The following is a 27,741-nucleotide window of genomic DNA, read 5'->3' as shown; positions in this document are numbered from 1 at the left end:
GGCCTTCATCCGTGCAGAGAACTCCCAGAGGAGGAAAGTCTGTCCACTGATGCAGGTCTGGAGCACCCTGGATCCCTGAATGGTTCACGGGACCATGGATTTAAAGCAAGAAAGGGCTTCCTATGTCATCAAGTTCAAGTCCAACTTGCTCATTTTACAGATAATGTTAAAGAGCTGAAGGACCTGCCTGGGGTTACCCAGTCTATAGGGGTCAGAGGTAGGGCTTGAACCCAGCTCTCTGTCCATGACTAATAGAGCAGATAATTGGGTTAGCTTCTTTCTGGATGGCTGCATTTTTTTTTAACAAGGAGAAGGACCTTGGCTAACAAATAGTTCTTGACCCCTGGAAGCCCCTTGGGGATTTGGGGGCTGCTGCGGCTTGTTCTTTTGCTCCCTGGATGTGGTGCAGACGTGAGCTCTTGATTGTCCCTTCCACGTTTACCACAGAATCGCGTTCCTGGCGGTAGCGGCCGCTGCGCCCCTCCCGGCGCAGCCTCCGTCCCTCCGCAGGACGTGACTCCCCAGAGGAGCCCTGCAGAACGCTCAGGATTTGCAGACGCCGGTCTCCAGGAAGGGGCTTGCGGAAATTTCTGAGCGTTACCAGGAAATCTGATTTCAAGGGTCAGGTCCTGATGGGGAGGCAGATGAGAGCTTCCTTTGCACTCACTTGGTAGTTACTGGAAATGAGTGCTATACATCCTACCAGCCCACAAGATAAGGTAGCAAATAAATTAGCAGTGGGTCCCTTCTAATTCTGCTTGAAGGCAAACAGAGGGTTTGGCTGACTTGGGGTACTCAGGAAAGGCCATCAAGCCTCCGGTGGCCCAAAGGAATGATCTGGAGCCTGTGCATACCCAGCCCATCTCTACGTGGTGCTGCAGCATTTGAGGTTAAAATCTTTTTCTTACTGGATTCAGAAAACAAAAATTTAGGCGAGGAAGTGTGAGGTGAAGAGGGGAGAGGGGGGAAAAGTATGTAACATCTACTGTGTTCTAGTCATCGTGCTAAATGGTTTTCACAAATATCTCATATGTTCTTCACAAGAACCCAGGAGGTCAGTGCTCTATTATCCCCATTTTACAGTTGAGGAAACTGAGGCAAACAGAGGTTAACTGACCTAATAAGAATAACTAACATTTATATAGCACTTGGCGTGCGCTGGGCACTATCTAAGTGCTTTACAATTACTACCTCATTTGATCCTTACAACAAACCTGGGAGGTAGGTGCCATCATTATCCTAATCTTACAGATGAGAAAACAGGCAAACAAGTTAAGTGCCTTGCTCAGCTAGTAAGTTTCTGAGGCTGGATTTGGACTGAGCTCTTCCTGACTCCGGGCCTGTCGCTCCATCCACTGGGCCAGCCAGCTGCCTTGAGAGGAAAGAGTCCTGGCATCAGAGGCCCTGGATTCAAATTCCACCTAGGATGTTTATCTTCATGACTAGCCTGAGCCTCAGGTTCCTCATTTTACCATGGTAATTAGAGTGTTTCCTTGCTGAATATATGTGTATTTTGTATATTTATTGATATATTTAGATATTGATATTATATTATTGAGGTATTTCGTTTTTACGTCACCAACATTCATACCTCCCTTATAGAAAGCTAGGCTTTATATACAAAGAAAAGACAAAATGGGGGGGGACCCAGTTTAACAAAATTACCCAGCACATCAAAATGTTGGCTTTTCTCAGTAGAAGTACCTGTTGTCACCATCCTGTTCCTTGGCTAACATGGTGCTTCCAGGGCCCAGTTACTAGTAGATGGGTGGGCTGAGCTGGATTATCATTGTGCTTTCCCCATCTCTCCCCCTCCACAGTCCACATGTATACAGTCATCAGTCAGGTAAATCTTTTTTTTTTAATAGATTTTTATTGGAATCTTCTGTTTCTTCCATTACCTGAATCTTCCTCTGTGTGCCCCTCTTCCCAGTCATCCTTTAGAACAAAGAATTTTTTAAAAATTATGTACATTTGACCCTTTGTTCCCATAAATTATTCCTAAGAGGACATTGAATATCATTGGAAGAGCAGGAAACCACAATAAAAGCTTTGGCTCTCGCTGTGTCCAGTTAAATGTAAAAGTGTGTGTGTGTGTGTGTGTGTGTGTGTGTGTGTGTGTGTGTGTGTGTGTGTATGTATGTGTGTTTCATGGGTTTCAACTTAAAATAGGGGTCCTTAAAGTGTGGTTTGGGAACTTCTAGGGATCCCTGAGACCTATTTTCATAATAATACTAAGATGGTTTAATTACTATTCCAGTAAGTATCAGTAGAAATAACCAATACAAAGAAAAGATCCTTAATGATAATAATGTTAGCTAACAATAACTTTTGAGAGTGTAAAGGGGTCCTGAGGAAAAACAGTTGAGTAGGGCTTACCTAGAATGTCTGGCTTTTCATGTTAGCTTATTCAAAGAAAAAAAAATCCAGCCCAAGCAGTAATTTAAATGTCAAAAAAACCCAACCCAGTATTCAGATTTTCCATTCTCTGTGAACTCTGTCAGTGGAAGGCAAAGCAATAGGTCTCCAAAGGATGCTCTGTCTTGCTCCTCAGCATCTATCGACCAGGATGAAAGCCATCTCTCTCCCAAGAAGGAAGCTGAGGACAGTCACCTGGAGCAGACTTGTAGCCCCTGTTTCCAACATGAGACAGTCCATAGGAATTGATCCCTAATTGCATTTCTTGTAGTTGTTATTGCTTCTTTAAAGAATACAGAGCCCTGCAGGATAAGGCTTTTTATCTTTTCCAGTGAAATTCAAATAGTAGAATTAAAAAAAAAACCTCAGTGTATTGGCTGCTAAAAATTATGTGAAGCATTTTTGGTTATAAATGTTTGCTTAGGAGGCCAACCTGAGTCCAAGTCTGGCCACAGACACTTACTGACTAAAAAAAAAAAATCACTTAAACTCTGCCTCAGTTTCCTCATCTGTAAAATGGAGATAATAATGGCACTCACGAGAGTTGTGATGATAAAATTAGATAATATTTGCAAAGCGCTTTGGAAACTTTAAGGCAGTATATAAATATGAGTCATTAGGATTGTTATTATTACTTTTTTTGTACCCAGCTCAGCTGGGAGTAATTCTGCTGAACAAAACCGGGAAGAATTGTGCAGTGACGAGTAGTCTGGTATTGAGAAACACATCTATGAGCAGTGTGTATTTTTAGTTCCAATGCAAAATCCATAAATAGATGTTTTCATATTTATTCATTGTGGAACCTCCAGTGACCTCAGGTCAAGTCCCACATTCTTTTCATCCCTTCAAACGCCTTTTGAGCTGAGATAATATCCAGTGTTTTGGAGCAGGGTCAGTATTTCCAAATAGCAGATGTTATCGGAGCCAGTTATGTCATATCCAAATAAGTCTGTGCTGAAATGGTGCCATATTTCCCCTGTTTGTTGCAGAATTTCCTACCTGGAACCATCTTGTCTGACCTGTTCCTGAGCAAGAAATCCCCCTCTGGTCCATAACATCGCTTACCAATGGTCATCCAGACCCTGCTTGAAGACCTGCAGTGAGGGAAGGCCCACCATTCCAAGACCCTTTAGGATAGCTTTGATTGTTTGGAAGAGAGAACATGAGTGTTTGGGGAAGATGCCTGAGCCCCCATCTTGGGCTACCCTTCCCTTCCCTTTGCCCTGGGCTCTGGTCTGTTGTTTAGAGTGTATGCTCAAAAGTCATTATTCATGTATGGCTCCAGTAAAACAAAGCCTTATTCCAAAGACATAGTGCTGGTGATTTTTACTAAAATTTTATAACACTCTTTGGTCCCTTTCTATTAAAATTTATTTTTAATTTATAGAGTAAAAAAAAACCATTTCCGTAACATAGTATAATACAAAAGATGATTGCATATGAAACTGCAAATCTACAATGCACCACTTGCTATTCATTTCAAATATATACAACAAAATTATCATGTACATTTCTTTTTTTTCTTCTTTCTTCCCCCTTACCTCCATCCTAGAGAAGGCTACCATTTATCAGTTCTTTCTCTGGATGCAGATAGCGTCTTTCCTCATATGTCCTTTAGAGTTAATTTGTGTATTTATAATAGTCAAAATAACTTATTCACTCAAAGTTGTTGTTGTTGTTTTAGGCAATTGGAGTTAAGTGACTAGCCCGGGGTCACACAGCTAGTAAGTCTCAAGTGTTTGGTCTGAGGCCAGATTTGAACTCAGGTCCTCCTGACTTCAGGGCCGGTGCTCTATCCACTGCGCCACCTAGCTGCCCCGCTCACAATTGTTCTCAAAACAATATTGCTGTTACTGTACACCATGTGCTCTTGGGTCTGCTCATTTCACTCTTCATTATTGCATTCAAGTCTTTCCATGTTTTTCTAAGATCGTCGAGCTCATCATTTCTTACAGCACAGTGCTATTCCATCACAATCACATACCACGACTTGTTCAGCCATTCCCCAGCTGATGCGCATCCCTGCAATTTCCGGTTCTTTGCCACTACAAAGAGCTGCTCTAAATATTTTAGAACATGTAGGTTCTTTTCCTTTTTCCCTGATTATCTTCAGAAATAGATCAAGTAGTGGTATTGCTGGGTCAAAGGGTATAATTCGTTTAGTAATTCTTCGAGCATAATTCCAGATTGCTCTCCAGAGTGGTTGGATCAATTCACAGTTCCACCAACAGTGAATTAGTGTCCCAGTTTTTCCACATCCCCTCCACCATTTGTCACTTTCCCCTTCTATCGTTGTAGCCAATCTGGTAGGTGTCAAATGATATCTCAAGGTTGTTTTAATTTGATCACTTAATCTTTCAATAGATAGGGAATTCATTTCTAGTCCTTTTGTTTCCAGTAGGTTTGGAAGATTTCATTCCTTCTCATTAGCTTAATTATACCAAAAAGTACATAATCAACCCCCTCCTCTCGACCATGTTTCTTGATTTTACTAGACCTCTGATCTCACTAGATTTTTTTTTAGATTTTTACTAAATTTCTGAATCTGGGAAGTCCCAATGATGAATCCTTCTATGATACAGATCTATAGCTTCTCTGTAACTTAAATTTTAGTTTCCTAGTTCATTGAGAAGTTGGCTCTGGGTCACCCAGCAGGAAAGTATCAGGTTTGGGACTTGAGGTCTTCCGTACTGAGAACCCACTGGACCAAGTGCTCAACTGAATGATGTATTTTCAGGTTGGTTTTTTTTTTTATCACTTCACTATCAAAGATATTTGAGAAGCGGAAAAATGTTCAAATCTTGCCTCAGACACTTACTCATGATGGTAAAACACTTACTCTATCCTGTGCCCTCAGTTTCCTCACTTGTAAAATGAGGGGGTCAGACCTTATGGCCTCTAAGGTTCCTGCTAATTCTATCATCCAAGGAAATCTGGATATTTGGATGGAAGGAGGGAGGGGAGGGGAGAGAGAGAGAGGGAGAGAGAGAGAGAGAGACAGAGAGAGAGACAGAGAGGGAGAGAGAGAGAGAGAGACAGAGAGAGAGAGAGAGAGAGAGAGAGAGAGAAAGGAGATTTTGAGCTGGGAGTGGGGTGTGTGGGCATCAAAGAAAGCTTTCCTAAGAAACGGCCTCTGAGCTGGCCGGGAAGGAAGGTGGGGATTCAGAAAGGTGCATGAAGAGGTAGGGGGTGAGCATTTGGCATAGATGAAGGCATCAGGACAGGAAATGGAAAGCTTTGTTTGTATAACTGTTATGAGTCCAGCCTGGTTGGAATGTACAGTGTGTAAAAGAGGAGCCAGATGGAATATAGTGAGGGCTGGAACTTGGGCCTTCAGCACCAGCTGGCGCGGGCAGCTTCTATTTCAACATTGAATGAATAGGGAGCTACTGAAGGTTTCTCATCCCAGGGGCATCAGTTACACCTCTGCCTTGGAAGATGATTTTGGCAGATGTGTGAAGGATGGATTAGAGAGGGGAGATTTTTAGGCAAGTATACCTTGGAGGAAGGAGGCCATAGAGGACAGTCCAGGTAAGAGGGGATAAGGGCCAGAATAGCTACAAGGATTGTTGCAAAGGTGGAAATCGAAAGGATTTGACAATTGACCTGGAATGGTATAGAGGGTAGAGTCAAAAATGACTCAAGTATCAAGGAAGTATTTTTAAAATACGCAAAAGAGAGCAGGAAGAAATTAATAAGCAAATGTAATCAGGCAAATGATGAATTTAATGAAAATAAGCTGTACTTCAGAGATTAGTGATTTCATATACAATCTTCCTTTTTTGGTCTCTGAATTTGGAAATGTACAACTTTGTTGATAGGTGTTAAGTTCATAATAATAATGAAAAAAATTTAAGAATCAAATGACAAAGAGGCTCCAAACCTTTGTGACTAGGAGTATGGCTTTGGCTTGAAAGAAACAGACAAATTAGTGGATGGTCAAGATTTTAGGGGGAAAGATGGGACAATAGCAGAACATCTTGGTGGAAATACTTGGCAGACTTTTGGCAGTGAGAGAAGGGAGATCAAGAGAAAGATCAGGGCTGGAGACAGGCATACATTTGTATTTTATCTACTGGAGGTGATCAGTGAAGATGATCAGATTCCTAAGGGAGACAGTAGAGAGAGATTGAGGGCAAGAACCCGGGAGTAGAGCCTTGAGTGACACCTGTGTTTAAGAAGCTAGACATACAAAACAGAAAGAAAATTATAGGCCAATTTCCCTAATGAATATGGATGCAAAAATTTTAAATAAAATATTAGCAAATAGATTACAACAACTTATCATAAGAATAATACATTATGACCAGGTAGGATTTATACCAGGAATGCAGGGCTGGTTCAATATTGGGAAAACTATCAGCATAATTGATCATATCAATACCAAAACTAACAGAAACCACATGATCATCTCAATAGATGCAGAAAAAGCTTTTGACAAAATACAACACCCATTCCTATTAAAAACACTAACGGGGACAGAGCCAAGAGGGTAGAGTAAAAGGAGTGGCTTGCTTGAGCTCTCCCCCAAACCCCTCCAAATACCTGTAAAAAATGGCTCTGAACAAATTCTAGAGCAGCAGAACCCACAAAAAGACAGAGTGAAACAAATTTCCAACCCAAGACAACCTGGATGATTGATGGGAAAGGTCTGTTGCACCAGGCTGGGAGAGTAGTTCAGTGTGGGCCACGCAGGTAAAGATGAAGCCTCAGTGAACTTGCAGCAAGCCTCAGGGGACTGAGTCACTAGCAGCTGTAGTGGTTTCCAGACTTCTTAACCCACAAATGCCAAAGGAAACTTAGAAGGTCAATAGGAAAGGTCTGTTGGACCTCAGTGAGAGAGGAGCATGGTCCAGCTCCAGTCCTGGCTCAGCTCTGGGGTGGTGGCTGCTTCCAGATCTCTTAGCCCACAGATGGTGGAGGGATCAAGCAGCTGATCAGAGAGGGATTTCAGGGATCTGTTTGCTGGTGCTGAGGCAGGATTCTCTTGCTTTGCCTGTGCTTGGATCTGGGTCACAGTTCTGGGTGGCGGTCTTGGGGTGAAGAGGAGTGCTGGCATAGTGGAACTTGTAGTGGCTATGAGAGGGAATCCTCCTCACAGTTCAAAGGCAGAAAAGAGTGCTTGTGGTCACTCATAGACCAGAGCACAGGCCAGGAAAGGAGTAAACACCTCTCCTTTGATCATAGCACCTTGGAAGAACTGAAAATTTTCAGGTCCCTAGAAGTGTCTCTGAAAACAGCTTCACAAAACCGCGGAAGCTTGGGACAGTACACCCTCCACACTGGACGCAGCACCCTACCTTAACAAAGAGTTAACAAATCAGGTAATTTCCTGGGAACATGAGCAAACAGCATAAAAATACTCAGACTATAGAATCTTTCTTTGGTGACAAAGAAGATCAAAACATACAACCAGAAGAAGACAACGAAGTCAAAGCTCCTACATCTGAAGCCTCCAAGAAAAATATGAATTGGTCCCAGGCCATGGAAGAGTGCAGAAAGGATTTTGAGAAGCAAGTGAGAGAAGTAGAGGAAAAATTGGGAAGAGAAATGAGAGTGATGCAAGAAAATCATGAAAAACAAGTCAACAGCTTGCTAAAGGAGACCCAAAAAAATACTGAATAAAACACCACCTTTAAAAATAGACTAACTTGGGGCAGCTAGGTAGCACAGTGGATAGAGCACCAGCCCTAAAGTCAGGAGGACCTGAGTTCAAATCTGGCCTCAGACCAAACACTTGGTACTTACTAGCTGTGTGACTCTGGGCAAGTCACTTAACCCCAATTGCCAAAAAAAAAAAAACCCAAAAAAACCAAAACCAGACTTACCCAAATGATAAAAGAGGTCCAAAAAGCCAGTGAGGAAAAGAACGCCTTAAAAAACAGAATTGGTCAGATGGAAAAGGAGGTCCAAAAGCTCACTGAGGAAAATAATTCCTTAAAAATTAAAATGGAGCAAATGGAAGCCAATGATTCTATGAGAAATCAAGAAATTATAAAACAAAGCCAAAAGAATGAAGTAATGGAAAATAAATAGAAGTAAAAGAAATAGAGGATAATGAGAAATATCTCATTGGAAAAATAACTGACCTGGAAAATAGTTCCAGGAGAGATAACTTAATAATTATTGGACTATCTGAAAGCCATGATCAAAAAAAGAGCCTAGACATCATCTTTCAAGAAATTATTGAGGAAAACTGCCCTGATATTCTTGAACCAGAGGGTAAAATAGAAATTGAAAGAATCCACAGGTCATCTCCTGAAAGAGATCCCAAAAGAAAAACTCCCAGAAATATTGTAGCCAAATTCCAGAGTTCCCAGGTCAAGGAGAAAATATTACAAGCAGCCAGAAAGAAACAATTCAAGTATTGTGGAAACACAATCAGGATAACACAAGATTTAGCAGCTTCTACATTAAGGGATCGGAGGGCTTAGAATAGGATATTCTGGAGGTCAAAGGAACTAGGATTAAAACCAAGAGTCACCTACCCAGCAAAACTGAATGTAATCAATGAGGGGAAAAATTTAAAACTCAAAAGCTTATGGAAGTGATTGTTGATAAATCAAAATAAATTAATAAAAAATGTTTAAAAAGGAATTAAAAAAAAAAAGGAGAAAGATGACCAGAGAAGTGGGATGAGAAGCAGGAGAGTGGTGTTATTCCGAGATGAGAAAGTGTGATCCAGAGCAGTGAGGACAGATGAAGGTCATCTGTCATAACAAGTGAGAAGTCATTGGCTACCTTGGAGAGAGGATTTCAGTAGAGCCATGGTATTAGAAGCTTGATGGGATGGAAGAGTGGGTGTCCATGGTGCTGAAGTGAAGTGTGGCTAGGTTGTACAAAGGGGGAGAGTGGAATGACTGTCGGGGGAAGCCTATTGGACATTTCAAGCTGGGCATCTCCAGGACATCCCCAAGTCAGCCTAATGTTCTAGCTTGTCAGGTTCGTATCCTGTCATCTAGTGTGTTAGTAATAAGAAGAATGAGGATTTTTTATAGTACTTTAAGGTATGTAAGGTACTTAAATGCATATTATCCTCACAATAATCCTGTGAGGTTGATGCAGTTGCCACCCCCATTTTACAGATGAGGAAATTGAGGCTGAGAGAGGGTAAGTGACTTGCCAAGGATCACCCACAAAACACTTGTCTTCCTTTGTCTCCATCTGCACTCTGAGTCCATATATATAAAATATATATTGAGACATATATGACTCTATCTGTATTCTAAGTGTATATATACTTATGTATATGTATATATGTATGATTTGGGGGGGGGCCTGGCCAGTGAGGGGGAAATTGCTTTGCATGACTATGCATGTTTGTAACAAAGGTTTCATTTTTCTTTCTCATTTTGATTTGGGTTAATCGGAGGAGAACGGTTTTCATTGATTTAAACAAAAAAAGCATGCTTGGCTAAAACTGAGGTAAGCAATGTCTTTCCTCGTCCTTTCCAACCCTAATGTTCCTCGTCTGCCATTTTTGGTCCCTGGGTCAGGAAAAGGCCTCACCTGGCATGCCTAATTCATGACCAAGCCATGAGGGCTCTTGGTGATCAGCAGCTACTTTTCCAGGTGTTTGCTAAGCATCTCTTGAACAAGATGACCTGGAATCTCCACCCAGTCCAGCCCAGTCCCCCCAGTTGAAATCACACTCATCAACTTCTAGTTTTCAGGTCCCATTCTCTTTTTTGTTTTGAAGTTGGGAAAACTGAATGCTCTTTTCCAGGCCTGCTGAGTGTGCACGGGAGAGATCTAGGATAGAGAAGGGTTTGTTGATAATAGAGCAGAGGAAGAGGAAGGCAGGGGAGGATATGGGGCTGGGGAGGAGTAGGGATGAGCAGTGCAGGCTGGATAATGGCAGAGGGAGAGGTAGCAGGGGAAGGGGTTCCCACATCAGCAGACAGGGACTGAATCGCAGGGCTTAAGGAATCAGGAGATAGGAATTTGCTAGCCATGGGGCAGGCGAATTACCAAGGATGGAGAAGCACCAAGATTATCTTGGTCTCAAGGTTCTAATTAGGATTCTAGAGTCAGGAAGCTTGTGCTATTATTGGTGTTTTGGGGTGCTCCCCACATTGGGCAGAGGTGCTATGATGACAAAGGCCTCAGTACTTGTCACTTGTGCAGATACCAGAAGAATTCAACCTTCCTGTGATGTTCTTTGGTGAGTGAACTTGGAATTTCTCAGTACAAAATGCCTAGTGAATTGAGCAGGAAATGGAAGGCAGAGGCTGTTTTTTGCCTCTTTTTGTATCCCCAGCACTTTGCATAGTGCCTGATACAAAGTAGGCACTTAATAAATATTTATTGAATTGAATTAAAAGGTACTGGAGATGCAAATACACTGAAAGTAAATGTCCCCAAGAAGCTCATACTTTAACTGAGAAGTCCCTTCCATTGCTGACATTCTGGGATTCCATATGAAGGATTTTCTGCATTACTTCCTTCAGTAGAATCTCTCCTGGCTCTGATTTCTTCTGGAACCCTTTTCAGAGATTTCCCAGTGGGAGAATCTTGACCCCTTTCTAATGGAAGGGGTAAGGCTTGGCAGAATGCAAAGAAAGGACAAAGGGAGTCCCTGCCCTTAAGGAGCTTACAGTCTAGTAGGGGAGGACAACATGAAGACAACTATATTTGGACAAAATATATAATGGATATTTGTTTTGCTTAACCATGAGAATTTGTTATGAGTAATAGGTATCATATTTCTTACCTTCTCAATAAATGGGGGAGGGGGAAGGGGAGAAAGAGAATTTAGAGCTAAAAATAAAAGTAAAAAATACTTTTCAATTGAAAAAAAAGACATATACAGGATCACTTGGAAATAAGCTGTAGGAGGAAGGCAGTCGCATCATGGGGCATCAAAAAAGGCTTCTCCCGGAAGGTGGGGGTTTGGAGGCCCAGATGAGGAAGGAGAGAATTCCAGGCATGGAGGACAGCTGGAGAAAATGCCCAAGAACATGTAAGAAAAGGAACCCTTCCCCATTAGATGAATGATGAAAAGATATGAACAGGCATTTCTCAATAGAAGGAACCTACACTATCAGCAGCCAAATGAAAAATACTTCCAAATTACTAATAGCAAGTGAAATGCAAATTATAGTAGCTCAGGGAGTCTGCCTCCTACCGTGCTGGTGAGCACAGCTGAAAAAAAGGAGAGCAGTCGTTATTGCAGGGGCTTCCATAAAAGGGTGAGAACTTGACAACCTCTAAGGTCTTGGGGCCATCCTGTGGTCAGACTTCATTGTCTGGATAAAACCAGCCATCTGGGAGCAGTTACTCAGTCAGCCTCATTTCCCCCAAGTGAAAACAAGGATGTTATGGTTGTCGTCGAGGGGGACTAACTAAAGATGTCTTCCTGGGTCCTCCCTGTATGAGTGAGCCTTTCTGTATGTTAGTATATCATTCGATGGTCCTCTCTTGGTATAAGGCTTTGGATGCCTCAAACCCATCCCCCACAAAGAGTTGATCATTTTGAGTTGCAGACAAACAACGTTTTCTTGCACAGGGGCTGGAGTTCTCCCCAATAGACTTCCTGTGTGCCTTTCGATGTAGCTAGCGTAAAGCTTTACTTGAGAGTCCTGAGGCCCACTAGGAAACCACAGAAAGTGGAGAGCCTGATTGGGGTGGGGACGAAGGGCCTTCTCTTCTCTCCCTTTTAACAGATAAGTAGTTCCTTTGTCACTTCCTGTCATGCATTGTAAGTGGTTAGGGAGGAGTTCCTTCAGGGAAACCAGAGCAGCCCTGCTCAGGGAAGCCGGCTTGGAGTGCTTGGCTCCAATTCAAGGGGGAGAGCCTTGGACTGTGAAATCTGAGTGGACTCCCCGTTCCGGAGTGCCCCATGGTGTGGTGTTGCCTCTTTGTCCATCGCCAGGTATGTGTAGGGCAGCTCAGCTGGGCTGGGGCTGGGAAAAGGTGGTCTGCTGAGACTCCAAAGGGTGCTGCTGTGGGCCACTCAAAGGATGGTCAGTGGGGACTAAAACCTGGTTTCTTCTGGAGCTTCTAGAAGTATTTCCCTCTCTGCCAAGAAACTGAATGGGTGCTCTCGAAAGCATCCTTCTTTCCATATGTAATGTTGAAAAAAGAGGATGAAGCCAGACTTTTGCATCAAGGGGGGAAAAAAGATAATTTAAGTTGAGGAAAAAGCTGGCCTTCATTGAAATGATGGTTTCATTGGGAGTACTGTTCTAATCCTCAAACCCATGACAGTCTTTGCTGTGAACCAAGTGCTGGTAACAAAGCATCTGTTCGCTCATCTCACACACTTCCCTCCCTGAATCTGGTGTTGACCACAACGCTGTGTCAAAGAGTTCTTCCCTCCCTCTGAATTTGAATTTGACAATTTGAAAATGGCTTGGCAGAGATTAAAACCTGAGACAATGGGGGGCCTTTTTGTGGGTCTCCTTAAAGTTCATCTATTGGTTTTGTGTGTGATCTTGAGATGAGCGCATCAGAGCTTCATGTGGAGGGATTCGTAAAGAACCAGAGCCTTGACCTAAACCCTTGTTTATTGATTTGTTTTTTTGTGAAAAAAAATCAATTAACAAGCATCTATTTTTCTCTCCCACCTCCTCACCCACATTGAAAAAACAGAAGAAAAAACTCTTGTAACGCATATACATAGTCAAGCTAAGCAAATTCCCACATTGTCCATGTCCAAAAATGCACACCTGATCTTTTTCTTTGAAAAGGAGCCGTACCTGGCTTGGAAGTTAGCAGGGAGAGAAAGGGCTGGGAAGGTTTGTTTTCACCTTTACATAGGATAAAAAGGAATTCGTTCTCTTAGCTTGCATTTTTGCTTTCGTTTTTTTTAATGGTTAAAACTGCAGCAAGGCCATCCATGTCTTCCTTGAGTGTGGTTTTTATGCTTTTGTACAATAGAATTTAGAATTACATTTTCTGGGAATCATCTGGTGATGGTCCCTCTGTCATACAGGCCTACCATTGCTGTTCTTTTTTCTCCCTTCACGTATAGAAAAAATCCTAGAAGCGCCCTTTCCTGTGAGTTATGTGATTTCTTTTCCCACACGTCCTGTTTCAACCACTCAAAAAAGATATGCTACTCCCTTTCTGAAGGAGTCACTTTTTAGCTCTGAGTTGGGAAATTGAGGGGCCTTTCAGAAAGATTTAATGGAGTCAGTATGGTATAGTAAATAGAGCCTTAGACTGACAGGGAGACCTGGGTTCAATGCCAGCTCAAAAGTGGTTTAGGGCAAGTCATTTGGTCAGCTAGGTGGTGCAGTGGACAGAGCACCAACCCTGGAGTCAGGGGGACGTGAATTCAAAACCAGCCTCAGACACTTACTAGCTGTGTGACTCTGGGCAAGTCACATGGCCTCAGTTTCCTCATCTGTCAAATGAGCTGGAGAAGGAAATGGCCAACCTCTCCAAGTATCTTTGCCAAGGAAACCCCAAGTGAGGTCACAGAGAGCCAGACGTGATTGAAACAGCACAGTAATTTAATTTCTCTTTGTTGAATTTAGTTTCTTGATCTATAAAACTAAAAGGTTGAACTCAGTGACCTCTTAAAATCTCTTTCCATTCTGAATCTGTGATCCTGTGATTTATCACTGCTTGGTTGAATCTTTAATGTGGGACTTCAAGTTAATGACTTCAGTGATTGCTGCCTTCTTATGAGAGGCGTCATGATATAATCTAAGCTCCTTGAGGGCAGGGACTGTCTTTTGCCTGTTTTTGTATCTCCAGCACTTAACAGCCTGGCACATAGTAAGTGCTTAATCAATATTTATTGTATGGTGTTGTATTGTACTGTGTTGTTTTGTGTTGTGTCAAACTCAAATAGAAATGGGATCACTATCCCCGTGGGCCACATATTGACTTAGAAAGCCGCAAATTAATATTTTCTTTGTTTTATTGTATTTTTATTTATTTTGCTAAACATTCCCCAATTACATTTTAATCTGGTTCCTCTGCATTTGACTCCTTAGGGTCTAGTTGACAAGAGCCCAAGTTTTGGAGTCAAAAAGACCTTTCTTTACACCGTGACTAGGAAACTTGCTAGATATGTGGCAGTGATCTCGCTGGGTCTGTGGCCTTATCTGTCAAATGAGGGTATCAGTGTCTATCTTCCATTATGCTTTGTTTTAAGAAGGATAGTCAGCATCGTTTTCAGTGGGCTTAGTATGGCATAAAATCATCACTTTATTTTCAGTTGAATTCAACCAATATTAAATATCTACTGTGTCCTAGGCACTATGATGGACACTGGAAGGCACAATGGATTTGAACCCGAGGACCTCGGTTCGAATCTCAATACTGTTTCTTCTTACCTGTACAGCATTGGCCAAGTCTCTTCACCTCCCTGAGCCCCAAGAATCATCATCTGTAAAGTGGGCTGGTTGGCTTTCAGGCTGACTCCATGATTCTGTGAATACGATGCACAGACACTTCTTAAACCTCAGATCAGAGTCGGCTCCATCGTTTGCCATATTCTTTAATTATTGGTAGAGACTGGCATTCCCCATGTCATGCCAATATGTGGTTTCTACAATCTTTTTTTTTCTTAATAAGCAGTTGGAAAAACTATCATCTGTTAAAGAAGTTACTGGAAATTTTCATTTTTCTTTGACCCATTTCTCAGGGGAAAGTCTTAACTTCACTTGGAAGAGGAAAGTTGAAAAATAATACGAAGATCAGGGGTGGGGATAAGCTTTGGAGCCATGAGTCCTCTCGGGGACCTGGGGCAAATTATTTGCATTTTTTTAGCCTTAGATTTCCTCCTTGGATAATAATGAAAAAAAGACAGACAGCAAGGGCTGGAAGGGAAGTCCTTGGACTTTACACATGAGGAACATTTGCCTTTCTTGTATCCCCAGTTATCATCACAGTGCCTGGCTCATAGTAGTCACTTATTAGATGTTTATTGTCTCGACTTGCTCTAGTCCTACCCCTTCATTTTATAGAAAGTTAGGGTCCAGGAAGATTAAGTGACCTTTCCTAAGGTCACAGGGGTCAGCAAGAGAAGTGGGGTTTGAACCTTGGTTCTTTGCCTCCAAAACCAGAGTTCTTTCTGTTGTATCATAATAACCATCATTACTAAATCATGAAACATAAATACGTAGCAATAGGTGGATCTTGTTCTTTATAAAGCACCTACTATGTGAAAGGAACTATGGTTTTGGAGATAAAGAGCCAGCCTCAGAGTCAGTGAGACCTGGTTCAAGGTTTGGCTCAGACACAGACTGGTTGTGTAGCCCATACATATATACATGCATACGTACATACATGCATACACACACGTACATACATACATATATACAAATATATATACACATGTTTTTTTCCTAAGATGCATCCACACATCATATTCATAGAATCATGAGGTCAAATTTAAAGCCAACCAGCCCCCCCCTTTACAGATGAGCAGCGTGAGGCCCAGAAAGGCCAGCATCATATATATGTGTATGTGCGTACATATGTATACATACACACATATATACAGATAGGGGATGGTGGGAGTGAAGGAGGAATCCAGAAAAATTATTCAAGGAAACATGAAGGAAGAGAAACCATTGTTTTGGTTTTCAGCCTTAATTTAGTGGCAGACAGTAGTTATTTTTAGAAACAGGTTGGGGAAATGGGGTAATAAAGGGGTTAGACAAAGGAAACCCACTTAAAGCAGACTGGCTATTTTTCATTTCAAAGGTGAAATGACAGTCACTTTGTTCTCTGTAGACCTTTTCCCACCTTGATGTTCTAAAGTCAGACTTGTATGCCAGCCTGTATTCACTCTATGGACTGGTCAGTAGTGGGGACCAAGGCAGTGAAATGTCAAAGGGGCTGTCACCCATCAGCTGGAGCAATCAGGATGAGGGACAGTTGGGACCTTACCAGAAACTCCTGGGAAATGTGTTACCCAGTAGTGGAAAGAATCCTCAGGAGCAGCTGCGGTCAAAGGATGCAGAAGGTTGTGTCCAAGAGTCTTCAAGACCTCCTGGTGGATGGTTCCCCAATTTTCCTTTAATAGTCAGCATTGATCTATGAGTTTTGATTTTCCTCCTAGTTCTATTCCCATCTCTTCTTCTAAGCTTGATATTTCTTTATTATCCCATATAGTTTGTTGTAGAGGAAAAAGCTGTCAACTGGGACTTCAGCTCTGTCAATTCCTACTTGGGTCCCTTGGGGTTTTTTTTTTAACTATTTAGTTATTTTTAGTTTTCAACATTCACTTCCCTGAGATTTTGAGTTTTAAATTTTCTCTCCCTCTCCCCACCCCCCAGGACAGTGTGAAATCTGGTATAGGCTCTACTTATACATTCACATTAAGCATATTTTCACATCAGTCATGATGTAAAGAAGAATTAGAACCAATGGGAGGAACCACAAGAAAGCAGAAACAAAACAACAAAAGAAAAGGAGAGCAAATAGTATGCTTCGATCTGTATTCAGACTCCGTAGTTCTTTCTCTGGATGTGGATAGCATTTTCCATTGCGAGTCTTGGAGTTGTCTTAGATCCTTGCATTGCTGAAAAGAGCTAAGTCTATCAAAGTTACTCATCGCACAATGTGCCTGTTACTGTGTACAATATTCTCCTGGTTCTGCTTACTTCCCCTGAGCATCAACTCATATAAATCTTTCCAGGTTTTTCTGAAGTTTGCCTGCTCATCACTTTTTATAGCACAATAGTATCCTATTACATTCATATACCACAACTTGTTCAGCTGTTTCCCAATTGATGGGTATCCCCTCAATTTCCAATTCTTTGCCACCACAGAAAGAGCTACTATAAATATTTTTGTACACGTGTGTCCTTTTCCTGTTTTTACGATCTCTTTGGGACACAGACCTAGAAGTGGTATTGCTGCCTCAAAGGGTATGCACAATTTTATGGTCCTGATGGTTGGATCAGTTCATAACTCCACCAACAATGCATTAGTGTTCCAGTTTTCCCACGTCTTCTCCAACATTTATCATTGTCCTGTTTTCTCATGTTAGTCAATCTGAAAAGTCTAATGTGGTACCTCAGAGTTGTTTTGATTTGCATTTCTCTAATCAATAGTGATTTAGAGCATTTTTCCATATGACTATAGATAGCTTAATTTCTTCCTCTGAAAACTGCCTGTTCATATCCTTTGACCATTTATCAACTGGGGAATGACTTGTATTCTCATAAATTCAACTCAATTCTGTCTGTATATTTTAGAAATGAGTCCTTTATCAGAGACACTTGCTGTAAAAAATGTTTCCCAACTTTCTGCTTCCCATCTAATCCTGGTTGCATTGGCTTTGTTTGTGCAAAAGCTTTTCAATTTAATGTAATCAAAGTCATCCATTTTGCATTTCACAATGTTCTCTATCTCTTGTTTGGTCATAAATTCTTCCCTTCTCCATAGATCTGAGAGGTAAACTATTCCTTGTTCTCCCAGTTTGCTTCTAGTATCAGTCTTTATACCTAAATCATGTACTCATTTTGATTTTATCTTGGTATGGGGTATAAGATGTTGGTCTATGCCTAGTTTCCGCCATACTCTTTTCCAGTTTTCCCAGCAGTTTTTGTCAAAAAGTGGGTTCTTATCCCAAAAGCTGGGTTCTTTGGGTTTATCAAATAATAGATGACTATAGTCATTGATTACTGTGTCTTGCATATTTAACCCATTCCACTGATCCACCACTCTGTTTCTTAGCCAGTACCAAGCAGTTTTGATGATTGCTGCTTTATAATACAATTTAAGATCTGGAAAGGCTAGGCTACCCTCCTCTGCCTTTCTTTTCATTAGTTCCCTTCGTATTCTGGACCTTTTGTCATTCCAAATGAATCTTGTTATTATTTTTTCTAACTCTATAAAATAAATTTTTGGTAGTTTAATTGCTGTGGCACTGAATAAGTAATTTAATTTAGGTAGAATTGTTATTTTTATTATATTAGCTCAGCCTACCCATGAGCAACTGATGTTTTCCCAATTATTTAGAGCTGACTTTATTTGTGGGCAGTGTTTTGTAATTGTGTTCATAGAGTTCCTGAGTTTGTTTTGGCAGGTAGACTATCAAATATTTTATGATGTCTGCTGTAGCTTTAAGTGGAATTTCTCTTTCTATCACTTGCTGTTGGGCTTTGTTAGCGGTATATAGAAATGCCAATTATTTATGTGGGTTTATTTTATACCCTGCAACTTTGCTAAATTTGTTTATTATTTCAATAATTTTTTTACTTGCTTCTCTAGGATTCTCTAAGTATACCATCATATCATCTGCAAAGAGTGTTTCTTTGTTTCTGCTTTGCCTATTCTAATGCCTTCAATTTCTTTTTCTTCCCTTATTCTTAAAGCTGACATTGCTAGTACCATATTGAATAACCGCGGTGATAATAGACATCCTTATTTCACCCCTGATCTTATTGGAAATGCTTCTAGCTTATCCCCATTACCTATAATGCTTGCTGATATTTTTAGATAGATGCTCCCTATCATTTTAAGGAAGACTCCATTTATTCCTATGCCCTCTAATATTTTTAATAGGAATGGGTGTTGTGTTTTATCAAAAGCTTTTTCTGCATCTGTTGAGATGATCATGTGGTTTCTGTTGGTTTTGGTGTTGATATGCTCAATGATGCTGATAGTTTCCCTAATATTGAACTAGCCCTGCATTCCCGGTGTAAATCCTGCCTGGTCATAGTGTGTGATCTTCAAGATAAGCTGTTGTATTCTCTTTGCTAATATTTCATTTAGAATTTTTGCCTCTATATTCATTAGGGAAGTGGGTCTATCATTTTCTCTCTCTGTTTTGGCTCTTCCCCATACCTTGGAATCTTTGAAGGTTAACATGTTCATCTGCAAAATGGCAATAATAATCCTGACACCACCCACCTCAGAGGTGTCAGAAGACTCAAGGGAGATCGTGAATATAAAATATATGTGGCTGACAAGGTTCATTCCATGCTCGTCTTTACCATCGTCCTTCCTCTCCTTCATCCATTCTGGTGACAAGAGAAATTGGGGAAATCACTTCAGCGTGCCAAGACTCAGTTTCCCAAGAGGTTTGTCTGAGATCTCAATGATCTCTGACATTTGATGACTCACAGTTCCCCTTTCTTGTTATTCATTTTTACTCTCTGGTTACTCACTAGCTCCTCTAGTCCATTGAAGTGACCGAGTTCTAATTCAGCTGTTCTTATTCCCCCAGCAACCATGGGTCAGTCCCTTATTTTTTCTGCATCTCAGTCTCCTCATCTCTCAAATGAGGGAAGCTGGACTAGGAGACTTTCAAGGTCCCAGCTCTAGCTCTGGCTTCTGATGTTCTTCCATGACAGATCCTTAGCTAAACCTGGATTTCTTACCTTCTGGTGATACCTGGCTCTGTAGATCTTGACAGAGATTATGATCAACCTCAAAGGAGTTTGTTGGTGTGAGGGCAGGTAGAATTGGGTGGGGTAAACAGATCCTAGCCTCGACCCACCTGGTAAAGAGCAGATTATTTGTCAGTCTTCTCTCACTAGTCTACAGATGAGTTTAGAACTCCCTACTGTACAAGATACAAGCAAAAATCCTTTCCCTCAATCTTTTTTTTTTTTTTAGGCAATTGGGGCTAAGTGACTTGCCCAGGGTCACACAGCTAGTAAGTGTTGGTTTAGTCTGAGGCTGGATTTGAACTCAAGTCTTCCTGACTTCAGGGCCAGTGCTCTATCCACTGCGCCACCTAGCTGCCCCTCTCCCTCAATCTTGGTATAGCCCCTTAAACTATCATCCTATTTCTTTTTTCTCCTTCAGTCCTAGAAAGATGTCCAGAGTCCCTGTATCTGCTTGTGCCTACTTCTCATTTTTTCACTTTCTGTTGTCGTCTTAATCCCTTCCATTCATATTCACATCCTGAACTATCCTGAAAATGCTCTTTTCAAAACTCACTAGTTGTCTTATTGTTATCAGGCCCAATGGCCTTCTTTGAGGCCTCATCCTCCATGGTCTCTTGTCACCCCCCCTTGGGTTCTACTGCTCTCAGGGTATCATCTGATCTCTCTGTTTTCTGTCTCTTTTTTTTAAGTTAAATTTTATTTTTAAAAATTCTGACCTTAAATCCCAAATAAAATGAGAATTTCCATATATAAAATAGAACCAAAAAAGAGGATTATATATGAAACTGTATATTTGGTTTTTAAGTGTGTAATAAATTCAACATGTATTTTTCAAAGCTGTCTTGCTTCTCTATACTTCTCTCTGTCCTGCCCTCTGTGCTCCTTCTGAAGCCTCAGTGACTTTCTTTTCTTTCTTCTTTTCCCCCCTTCCTTCCCTCCTTCTTGCCCTTCTTCCTGTCTTCTTTCCCTTTCCTATTGTTCTCTTCCCTCCTCCTTTCTCCTTTTCTTTCCTTCTCTTCTTCTCTCCCCTTCTTCCTTCCTTCATTCTTCCCTTTCTTTTCTTTCTTTTCTTTCCTTCCTTCTCCTTTATCTCTCTTCCTTCATTCTATGAGGGAAAAAATTAAAAAGAAAAAAAAAGTCATTTTTAACTGATATGCACAGTCAAACAAAACAAACTCCCGTGTTGGCCGTGTCTAAAAACGTGCTCCGTGTTCTAGATTTGGAGCTCGTCACTTTTCCGTCAAGAGGTGGGTGGAACACTTCATCATAAGTCCTGTGGAATCATGGCTGACCGTTGCGTTGACCGTAATTCTTCTCAAGTCCTCCAAAGTAGTTTTTCTTTCTAATGTTGTTTTCATTATGTAATGGAATTTTTCCCCTGGTCCTGCTCACTTCAGTCTTGATCAGTTCATGCAAGTCTTCCCAGTTTTCTCTGAAACCACTTTCTTCATCATTTTTTACAGTGCGATTATATTCTATTACACTCATGTACTATAATTTATTCAGTCATTCCATAATTGATGGGGTTTTTTATTATTATTGTTGAGTCATTTCAGTTGTGTCCAACTCTTTGTGACCCTATTTCGGGTTTTATTGGCAAAGTTACTGGAGTGGTTTGCCATTTCCTTCTCCAGCTCATTTTATAGATGAGGAAATTGAGGCAAACAGGGTTATGTGACTTGCTCAGGGTCACATAGCTATTAAGTGTCCAAGGCCAGATTTGAACTCAAGTCTTCCAGACTCCAGGCCTGGTTTTCTATCCACTGCACCACATGGCTGTCCTAATTGATGAGCACCCCCCACCTTAATTTCTAATTCTTTAATATAAAAAAAGTTTTTGATGGATTCCATCCCCCCTTAGTTTCCAATTCTTTAATAAAGAGCTGCTAAAAATATTTTTATACATATTTACTTCCTTCTTTGCTCCTTTTGGGGAATAGGTTTGCTAGTGGCATTGTTGAAGCAAAGGGTCTGCATAGTAGAGACAGCTGATTGGTACAGTAGATAGCGGGCTGGACCTTCACTCAGAAATATATGAGTTCAAATGCTGCTTCAGACATTTTAAAGCTTGATGGCCCTGGGCAAACCACTTAATCTCTGGTCTGCCTAAGTTCCCTCGTCTCTGAATGAGGATAACAGTAACACCTGCTTCCCTGGGTTGTTATGAAGATCAAATGAGAAGCACTCTGTAAACCTAACATGCTAGCTGTTATTAGTGGTTATTATTTTGTGATATTATAGCATCCAGTCTTATATTTCCAACTGACAACTAGATATGCTAATTGGCCATCTCTCGGACTTAACGAGTCCAAAATTAAACTTTTGAATCTCCTCCTCTCCCCTGACTCGAATGCTTTTCTCCCAACTTCTCTGCCCAGTGATGGCACCACCATCCTCCCAGACTCTTGTAAACTCTATGTCAACTTTGACTTTTCCCTCTTTCACTCCTTATATCAGTGCAGTTGCCAAATCCTGTCATCTAAGTTTACAATAAATCACCAAATATAAAAACTAGCACGCTTATCCCGGTGGAAAGACAGCTCCACTTTGGAATAGCTTTTTGTTGTCAGGAAGTTTTCCTTGCGTAAAAAAAATGGCGGCATAGATGAATGAGGACAAGTGCAGATGTGTAACTCTCTGATCATATACCCAAATTATGAAATTGTGTGCCTGTTATCCATTTTTATCTCCCACACTCTCTAGCAATATATTTTGTCTGTTGCAAGCATCCTGTAAGTAACTGAGTTGAGTGACAGCTTACACGTTGAGGAAGGAGGGAATAAGAAAAGGGCATTGGTTGTTTTCACAAGTCACGGGCACAGTGGAGAAGTCTGGGAAGCAAACATTTGTGGATAGGTTAAAGCCAGCAGAGTTTTGGAGGTTAAGCAAGCTTCTCATTTGGATCCATGGAGAATTATTATTATTGTTATTGTTTTTAGCATTTTGCCAACATTAAAGGATTTCTTATACATTCTAGCAATTGCTATTATGATTCATAGGGGACTGGTGAAGGTAGAATGCATGATCTCTTGCTGAGGAAGGCTGGTAATATTGTTAAGACATGTTTCTCTATTCTTAGTTTGAGAGACTCTTTGTACTCCAATGGCTCATTGTTTTGAAAGGCAGTCAGGAAGTTCGGTGAATGCCCAGGGTCACCCATGGGATTCTTTCCTGTGTTCTGGTCTGCACAGGTGGGAAGTTGATTCCTCACCAGCACATTTTGAGCTTGATGCTTCAGGGACTGGTGATTCCCTTTGGGGGTGTCCATTCACTTTCTCCTTTCTCTGCTCCCCTTTTGGTCCTCAGGGTTTGCATCACCATCCCTGCCCTGAAGAGCTGTGTGGAAAAGAAGGAAGGTTGTGTTATTTCTGTTCTGTGCTGAGGCAGCCTGGATAAAATGTGTGTCCAAGGGAGCATTAACGGAAACCCTGTTGCTGGAAAATAATTGCTGGGGCTTCTTGATTTCCAATAGGAATTCAAGGAATGGGTAGGAGAAATTAGAGGACAATGGGAGGAGGTGAAGGAGCTTTGATTTTTTTTTTCTTGGCAGAGCTTCTAAAGATACGTGCTGGTTTAGGCTGTGTGTGTGTGTACTGGGGACAATCAGGGCATTTTCAGGGAAATCCTAATTACTGATTGTTCCTATCTAGAGGAAGTCTAGGGCAGGAGGATTGGGGGGTATCTCATTTGATCAGTTAGCAGTGGGATTAGCTAGTAAGAGTCACAAATAAGAGAGAAGAGAATGTTGGGGCAGCTTGTTTTATCAGTTAGTGGTAGCAGTAGCTAGTGAGAGTCACAGATAGTAGAAAATGTGCATTTCAGCAGATCTGGAGGGTAAGGCAATCAGCTGAGAGACCCGCCAAGATTGTGCCACGTTGGGTCCTCTGGCCTGGGTAATCCTCAGCCATCAGCAGGAGGTAAAGGCGCTGAGAAAGTATTGCTTGCTCTTCTGCTAACCGGTGAGGGGGAGAATTCCCCAAGAACGTGCAAGAGAAAGCCCAGGGAGAAAACAGCTGCTCTCTTCTCCCTGTGGCTGGCGAGAGATGTCTTCACTCTGAATGTCATCTCTGAACTCTTCCTTATGCTCCTGTGGAGCATGGAGAGCTGCGCTCAGACCCCTCTCTAGGGAGAATCTAGGGCCTCTTCTGTATCTCCAAGCACTCAGAGGTCCTTCATTCCTTCCTCTTCTCTCACATTCTATTTCCTTCCTGCTTCCTGACCCTCACAGCTCCTGAAGCCCCTCTGATTTCCTAGGTTCTTTAATTTCTTTCCTGTTCTTTTTTCTTTCACTACCATTCTGAATTATACTTGCTGATGTATATGAAAATGGCTATATGCTAGCTTGATATATGTGATTTGGAGGTGTCAGTCAGTAAGCATTTATTAAATACCTACTGTGTGCCAGGCACTGTGCTGAAGAGACAGACAGGCAAAAGACAGTGCCTGCCCTTGAGGAGCTTACAGTCAAGTAGGGGAGATAACACGCAAGCAACTGTGTACAAATAAGCTATAGACAGAATAAGGAGGATAGGTCTTGGGGGAATTGCATTCAGGATGTAATGGAAAGCTTCCTGAGACATGCCAGCCTCCAGTATTTCTACCCATTAATGGTAATGCATGGGAGGAACAAAGGGTCCTGCTGGTCTGAACCCAGGAAGAATTTCTGGGAGGGATTTCAAAATCCTGGGTAGAAAGCAGAAGAACACAATGGGACATGTCATTTTTCATCACTGCTGCCCACTGCCCATCAGCTAGCATGCCTGCTCTGTGCCAGATGCTGTGCTAAGGATGTAAAGGCAAAAAAAAAATGTACTAGATGCCTTACTAAGTAAGCACTTAAATGCTCATTTCTTTTTTCCTCTTTCTTTATATTTTTAGGGCTTAGCATTTAAGTGCTTACTATATGCCAAGCCCTATGCTAAGTGCTGAAGGATGCACATGAAGAAAGCTTAGATAATCCTTACTCTCAAGGAGCCCACACTCTAATTGAGGGAAACAATGTGTAAAAGAATATTCCCAAACAAGACTTCTGGAAACACCCAGGAGTGGTAAGGCTGCTGCAGCAGTGCAGGTGGCAAGGTCCAGGGCCCCTTGGTTTATGTCAATAGGCACATAATGGTGCCAGGGGTTGGTGAAGCAGAGAGGCTGGGCAGTTAGGAAGGCCTGGTGGTTCTCCATCTCACTAGAAAGAATACTTGGTGATGTCAGTCTCTCCAAGCCATGCGCACAGATTACTCGGATGGGTTTACAAGGAGAGGTGCAAAGGAAGGTGGCAAGGAGGGCAGTGTGGCCCCAGTAACAGTGTGTCTTCTTACTTCTTAGCCATCCCAGATAGATTCTGTAGAGAAAGACCTTAAGAGAGAAAATTAGTATCTGAAAGGTGGCTGAGCAGATTAATTAATTTATTTATACTTCCTAGATTTGTTTCTATTTCCTAATAACAATTACATTTCCTAGTAGTGATTCAAGGGATATAGATATAGATACAGAATTGGAAAACATCTTGGATGTCATCTACCCCAGGGATTTTTATTTCATGGACTCCTTGGCCAGGCTGATGGAACCTGGGTATCCTTCCTTAGAGACATGTTTTTAAATGCAGAAAATAAAATATACAAGATTACAGAAGAAACCAATTGAACTACAGTTACTCAAAAATGAAAAAAAAAACAAACAAAAAACCCCAAACAAAACCAGGTTTATAGATCTTGTAACAGAAGAGTTTAATTTAGATGGAGGTAAGTAAGCTTGGAAGTGTGTGTGTGTGTGTGTGTGTGTGTGTGTGTGTGTGTGTGTGTGTAGCTTTATAATTTACAAAGTATTTTCCGCACAGCAGCCTTATCATATGGGCAGTGCGTGTATAATTATTCCCATTTTTCAAATCAGGAAACTGAGGCTTAAAAAGATCAAATGTATTGCCCAAGGGCACACAAGTAGTTATAGATTGGGATAGTTGGAATTTGAACCCACGGCCTCTGACTTGCAATATAACCCTGTTTCCTTGGTTCCATAATGTCATCCTTCCATAGTCTCATAGTTTTCTTAGATCAACTATCTTCATCTGTAGGGAATAGAAAAATGGCAACTCTGCACGAGATTAATCAGATTGGAAGATGGGAAGGGACATGTGATAGAACAGTGAACACAGATGTGCAGTGATTACAGGTGTACAATCTCAGGTGTCACTTAACTTCTGTCTTTTAGGCAGTTCCTGCCTTTCCTTATTTGTAGAGGGCAAAAAGCAGAGGCAGATTTGTTAGGAAGATCAAACAAGAAACTGGATGTGGGAAGGCTTTGAAAATTTGCAAGGGCTGGACAAGAATATTGATATTAATCTAAAACTCAACTTAGCCCATGTGTTTCAGCCTCCCTGTGTGAAACTTCGGTTCATCTGAAAAAGCTCCACTAAGAAAACAAATGCGTTAGAGAGGCATTGTATCTGAGACTGGGGAGGCAACAATCCTGTTGCCTTCTGCTCAGATCGTTCCATGCCGGCAACCTCGTGGTCTGTCTGGGAGTTCACAGCATAAGAAGAATGTCACTAAAGTCAAGAACATCACGAGGGGAGCACGCAGAGTGGTCAAGGGCACTGAGTCCATGTCATATGAGGATGGGTGACACTTGTTGGAAGCAGAGCAGGGATTCTGGCTCAGGCCTGGGTTGGACTAGATGGTCACTAAAATCCCCCCTCTCCCCCCTCTAAAATTCCGATCTTGACAGACTAGAGCTACAAAGTACGGGTTAAACCTTCTTCGCCCTCACTTCCCTAATACTCCCAGACCGAGGCTGGGGTTAATACCAGGTAGCAAATATGATAGTGAAAGGTATAATAAATTTGTAAAGGTAGCCAAAGTCAACTGTCCCGTGACCAAAGTAACCCTTCTTTAATTACTGAGGGCCCCTGGGTAGCTGAAATCGAAATGAATCTCAAGGTTTGACCAATGAAAAAGGCATGTTTTTTGGCTGCTAGGGTACAGGTTGGCCTTCGGATGACCTGAGGGCTGTCCCTTCCAACTCTGACATTCTCTGAACTACGCAAAACAAGGTCATACACACTGAGATGCTGGGCAGTGAGTCACACAACAGGGCACAGATTGTAACGAGATCAGCAGAAGGCAGGAGAAGTTGCCTATGTTCATGGAAGGTTCGGGGCCTAATGGCTGTGTTCTTGGAATTCAGATGCTAAAAGAAGGATGGGGGAAAAGACACGATGAAGATTTAGTGACAGAAGCAGAGCTGGAAGTGATCATCTTGTCAAATTGACGGCATTTATTTAGCAACTCTAACGTGCCAGGCACTGTGCTAATCCCAGAGGGTACAAAAAGAGCCAAAACCAGTCTCTGCCTTCAAAGAGCTTACAGTCGAATGGGAGAGACAACATGCACACAACTGTGTGTGAATAGGTATGTATTATCCAGCCTATAACTTTAAAAGAATCCTTTCTGTGACATCACATACAAGCAGCTACCTAACCCCACCTTGGAGAGCTCTGGTGATGAGGGGAGCTCACTACCTCCTGCCCTTCCTCATCTCTACCTCCTGGCTTCCTTCAAGTCCAAGTTAAAATTCTCCCTTTTACCAGACGCCTTTCCCAATACCCCTTCATTCCAGTGCCTTCCCTTTGTCGATTATTTCTAACTTATTCTGTCTCTAATTGTTTGTAAATAGTTGTTTGTGTGTTGTCTCCCCCCCCCAATTAGATTGTAGGCGCCCTGAGAGCAGGCACCATCTTTCACCTTTCTTTGTATCCCCAGCAAGGCACAGCGCCCAACACCTAGCCCACCCTTAATAAACTGCCTGACTGGCCGAGCTCTAATTGTGAGCACGTTTTTTGGAGCACTAGGTTTCCATCTGCCTCTGTGCAGCACCTGCCCGTTGTTACTAGTGCTTCCCTCTGCAGTCAGGCAGGACACATTGAGTCTCCCTTTCTTAGGATTGCCCTTCAGAGACTTGAGGACAGCTTTCATTTCCCCCAGAGTTTATCTTAGGAAGGCTAACCATCACCAGTTCCTTCAAT

General features: G+C 41.8%; 1 protein-coding gene and 1 long non-coding RNA gene across 4 annotated transcripts in view; both read left to right on the top strand.

The window, feature by feature from the left end:
• The window catches only part of ARHGEF3 (Rho guanine nucleotide exchange factor 3), a 296,463-nt gene that overhangs the window by 102,088 nt on the left and 166,634 nt on the right, over positions 1-27,741 (top strand). Inside the window, exon 1 of one of the 3 annotated variants that reach the window (XM_020970564.2) lies at positions 12,106-12,292. The exons of the other annotated variants lie outside the window; for them this stretch is intronic. Coding sequence (XP_020826223.1) covers positions 12,260-12,292 — 33 coding nt within the window. The 5' untranslated portion in view covers positions 12,106-12,259. Of the gene's footprint in view, positions 1-12,105; positions 12,293-27,741 lie in introns of those variants that run through there. 3 annotated transcript variants of the gene reach the window in all.
• On the top strand, positions 413-3,766 carry LOC144456599 (uncharacterized). Its single transcript, XR_013485600.1, has 2 exons — positions 413-889; positions 3,408-3,766. It is a non-coding gene; the product is annotated as an uncharacterized LOC144456599 (long non-coding RNA).

Source organism: Phascolarctos cinereus, unplaced genomic scaffold (genome assembly GCF_003287225.1).
Source record: "Phascolarctos cinereus isolate Bilbo 61053 unplaced genomic scaffold, phaCin_HiC Scaffold_4;HRSCAF=312, whole genome shotgun sequence".
NCBI classification, from domain to species: Eukaryota; Metazoa; Chordata; class Mammalia; order Diprotodontia; family Phascolarctidae; genus Phascolarctos; species Phascolarctos cinereus.
This window is presented reverse-complemented; position numbering and strand designations above follow the sequence as displayed.